A 4,135-nucleotide genomic window follows, 5' to 3' on the forward strand; every position below is an offset into this window, starting at 1 on the left:
TATCAATATCTTTATATTATATAGGGAGAGAGAGTGAGAGAGAGTAACAAATCTATATAGATATAGATATCTATATCCTTAGCTTCTGCAACTTGCTCTATCATTGCTTTGGAATTAATGAATCGATGCTACTTTATTATCAAAGTATTGAGTAATAACTAATTCAGAATCAGAACTTTTTATTTTTCAAAATAATCTTAAAATTCGTGCTTGATAGGGAGCAAACAAAAGATAAGCCAATCCTTTTTTTTTCTCTATTGTATAAAAAAATTTACTTACATTTTTAAATGTAGTTAAGTCTTCCATAAAATATTTACCTTAAATAGCAAAATATTACCATCATATATTATATAATAATAATATGACTCATTTTGACCCATGAATGTTTATTGGTTCAGTACTTTGTAAGGAAGCACTGTTTTTAGAAAAAATAATTATACTTATTACTATATCTACATGAGTAACCCTGATGAAAAATAACTACAATAGTGGTGAAAACATAAGAAAATAAAAATTATGCATGGTATGAATTTTGAACGAATGAATGAATGGTATGAATCACCATGACAAATCCTAAAAACCCAAAATTTACAGTTGGCATATTAAAATATGAATATTATATATTAAAATATATCAAGTCAAAATACCTGAATGTGATGAGGAGGCCAGTATAGATGCCTACCGTCTGACGGTATATGTGCCCCAGGTTGCCTCGAACCATCTAAGCTCAATCCGACCATATATTGAGATAAATCAGCTCCGTTCATACTTTCCTATTGAAAAAAAAATATTACATTAGGGGTTTTCATGATCTTTCATTTAACATGGTAAATGGAGAAATATTTCTTTTTTTTTCCATATTAAAACAATACAACATGGTTGAGAGTCAGTTAAATGGAGAATGACGTCCCGTAACAGACCAGCTGAGCTCATCACCATTTTGTTTGTTGCTATTTTAGGTCACTTACTCGTAGTTTGTGTTTTGATGATTTGGATGTTTACAAAACCAATAAAGTGATGTATAATAATAGTAATAATGTAATGACAATTTTCAATTAGCTCATCTTGACTCTCTTCCTCACAAGTTAGAAGATCAACAAGGCATTCAAAAGCCAAACTTTTACTTTTAACTCAATTTAGGCATATTGTAATAAATTACTTTTTTATAATAATCACCACCAATAGACATCAAATTGGTAAGACTGTGTCTTAACCAATGAGCTACAGGCAACCCTAAATGAAACTTATATCCAATCAATACTGTTACAATTTCTATATTTATCAGTTCTGTTATTGTCACTCTCAAATTTTATTTTATCTTAATTTCTTTTTTTGCTCTTCATCGTGTTCTTAAATTAAATTTCTTTTATTTTTTTCCCCATTAGAAATTAATCATTTATTTTGTTAAATCCATAAAAATGTAATTGTTTTTGTTATTAACTTTACTTTTAATCTGATATTAAGAATTATTATTTTATCTTAATTTTTTATTAAGCGAGTAGCCACTCTGACTTTGACTTCCGTCAAAACAGCCCTGGCGAAGTCCTGCAATGTGGGGCTAAACGTTGGCTCATTAAAATAGTTGTCACTATTTGAGTTTTTTTTATCGCACCCAGATCATATTCCATTTATTAATAATAAACATCGGCGATCTTCCAATACTAAAAAATGTCTGCAACCAAAAATATAAGTATTATATTTTACATAATATTAACAAACAGATCTAGTAATTAACCAAAAAGATATATTAACTGACATATTAATTAATAATGAACTAATAAATTAATAATATTAAGGCAGCAATGATTTTGGGTTTTTCTGTCGCAAATCAGATCATAAAAAATAAATAAATTAGGCTGAATCTGGAAAAAGTATTTCTCCGTGAAGATAGGAATTACGGATAAGCAATGGCTCAAATAGTCTGTTTTTTTTTGGTGATTTAATGTCCTAATATGTTATATACAGAGTACAATATGTCATGAAACTTCTTTAAATAATTCTTTAAAAACATTTACCTGAACTCGGTGTTGATAATGATGAGGTGGTTGCGGAGGATACACAGGATGGAACTGGATCTGCTGAGGTTCCAATGATTGAGTATATTGTTGAGCTGGAGGCAAATATTGAGCTTCATAACCATTCTCTATCTTATTTTGGACTATCTCACAGCCTTCTGAATTAAAGAAAAAAAGTAGTGCTAAGTTAATAAGTAATAAAATTGTAAAAATTATTTTAATATTTAAAAATGAGAATCATAACATAGAAAATTAAACACATAAATATTTGTCATAAACAACTTTGATTGTTTTTTTGTTTTTTTAAGATTCTTTATTTTATTATTGAATATCATTATTCATTAATTATATTATATAATTAAGGGTAGATTAACATGGCAAACATGATTAGTGAAGATGGAAAATTGATAAGCTATATGTGGGTAAAAGGTAACAAAATGGCTGATAAAGCTGCCAAAGAAGCCTTTTCTATTCCTAATCAAGGTATAAGATATAAGTTCCTAACCAAGCAGCCACATCTTAAAGAAAACAATATTTAAGTAATAAAAACATATGGCTTAGTAATATAAAGAGAAGTAAAGCCTTAACATGCTTCAAGCCACAAAAATGGCAGAGAAGTGGTTCTAACCCAGCTGAGAAATGTACATTCAAGACACTGAAGTCTTCACCTGCTATCAAAAGAATGGCATAACAGTAAAAACAGCTTAACAATGAAAATCTGGGGAATACTTGAATTACACAAAGATTATAAAGCATAATATATCATGTTGGTATAATTCAAGTAAAAAAATAAATAAAAATGATACTGTATGTTTAATTTTAATTAAATGCACAAATTGATATCAAACTTTCAACTCTGTTCATTTAACCTATATGCATCCCCAAATCTAGCAATAGAGAAGCATTGCCAGGTTGCTTGTATAAATATATAAGTTTAATCAGTTACATAATTTCTAATCCATTATAATTTAGTTTTATGGGATCACAAAAAAAAGTTAATGATATGAAAAAATAAAAACATATTTAAAAGATATTAAATAAACAATATAACTTAAACATCAGCAATGATAGAAAAAAAAATAATCCAAAGCCTTTATAATTTATCATAGGAACAAGTTCTGATTGGTTAATAAATAGTGATAGTCATGTAAGGTTATGTTTATATCTTAAGTGATTTTCATTTTAGTTAACTTTTGTTTTCTGATTTTTAATTAAAACATTTTGAAGACTTTTTTAAAATTACTTATAGGGAAGCTGTATAATACGGATTTTAGACATAGACAATTAAAAAATTGCTTTATATTATAAATAATAGGATGTACAAATGTCTAAACATAAATAACTATTAACTAGTTTGGATGGTTTCAGTCAAAGAGAAAATAAGTACTGAGAAAATCAACTTTGTTTGGAAATGTTTCAGTTAAGTTTATATTCTTTATATTTATTTATTTTTTTTAAATCATTGGTTATAGGTTAAAGTGATGAATAGTCATTCTAGCAAATATAAGGATGAACAAATCAATGCTTCAAAACTGAAGAAATTGTAAAAATATCAATAATTAGTTCATTGTTGATAATTTTGCAATTTTGTCGATACAGAAGCATAGAATAAAGGTAAAGGTAGATAGCAAAAAAATTTCATCTTTGCCAAAATATCAACTGATCATTTTTACATCCAACCCGATGAACATATTTTAAATTAACAATTTGACAGGTTCAGGAATCCCTGAATTCTCGAGCAGAAAAAAGTTATGAACAAAATTGAGCATTTTTGGTTTTTAGCTCAAAAAGCATGCGTTTTTATCACTGTTATTGTCGACTAATCGATTAGTCTCTTTCCAGGGAATAAGAAAAAAGTATTATGATTGACAGAATGTCGAGCAAATTAGCTTGAAGAATCTTTTTAACTTTTCTTTTCGTCACATTCTTCCTAGAATCTAGAATCCATATTAGGCTCTAAATAAATGATATCAGTCCTATAGTTTAAAAAATTCTCTCACCCCTCCAAAAAACCTAGACTTTTCTTTTCCTTTGATTCTTCTTAGAATCCTGAATACTTATTAGGCTCTAAATAAATAAATGATATCAGTCTTTTAGCTTAAACAATACTTTCACCCCTC

At 27.7% G+C, this 4,135-nt stretch overlaps 1 protein-coding gene across 13 annotated transcripts in view; it reads right to left on the reverse strand.

The window, feature by feature from the left end:
* Nucleotides 1-4,135, reverse strand: part of enc (encore) — a 130,659-nt gene that overhangs the window by 33,197 nt on the left and 93,327 nt on the right. For all 13 annotated transcript variants that reach the window (XM_067052800.1, XM_067052796.1, XM_067052798.1 and 10 more), the window contains 2 exons: nucleotides 2,016-2,173; nucleotides 648-773 (listed from right to left, as the gene is read on the reverse strand). In XM_067052800.1, coding sequence (XP_066908901.1) covers nucleotides 648-773; nucleotides 2,016-2,173 — 284 coding nt within the window. The remainder of the gene's footprint in view (nucleotides 1-647; nucleotides 774-2,015; nucleotides 2,174-4,135) is intronic.

Source organism: Halyomorpha halys, unplaced genomic scaffold (genome assembly GCF_000696795.3).
Source record: "Halyomorpha halys isolate HHAL.00 unplaced genomic scaffold, Hhal_1.1 Scaffold171.1, whole genome shotgun sequence".
Taxonomy (NCBI): Eukaryota; Metazoa; Arthropoda; class Insecta; order Hemiptera; family Pentatomidae; genus Halyomorpha; species Halyomorpha halys.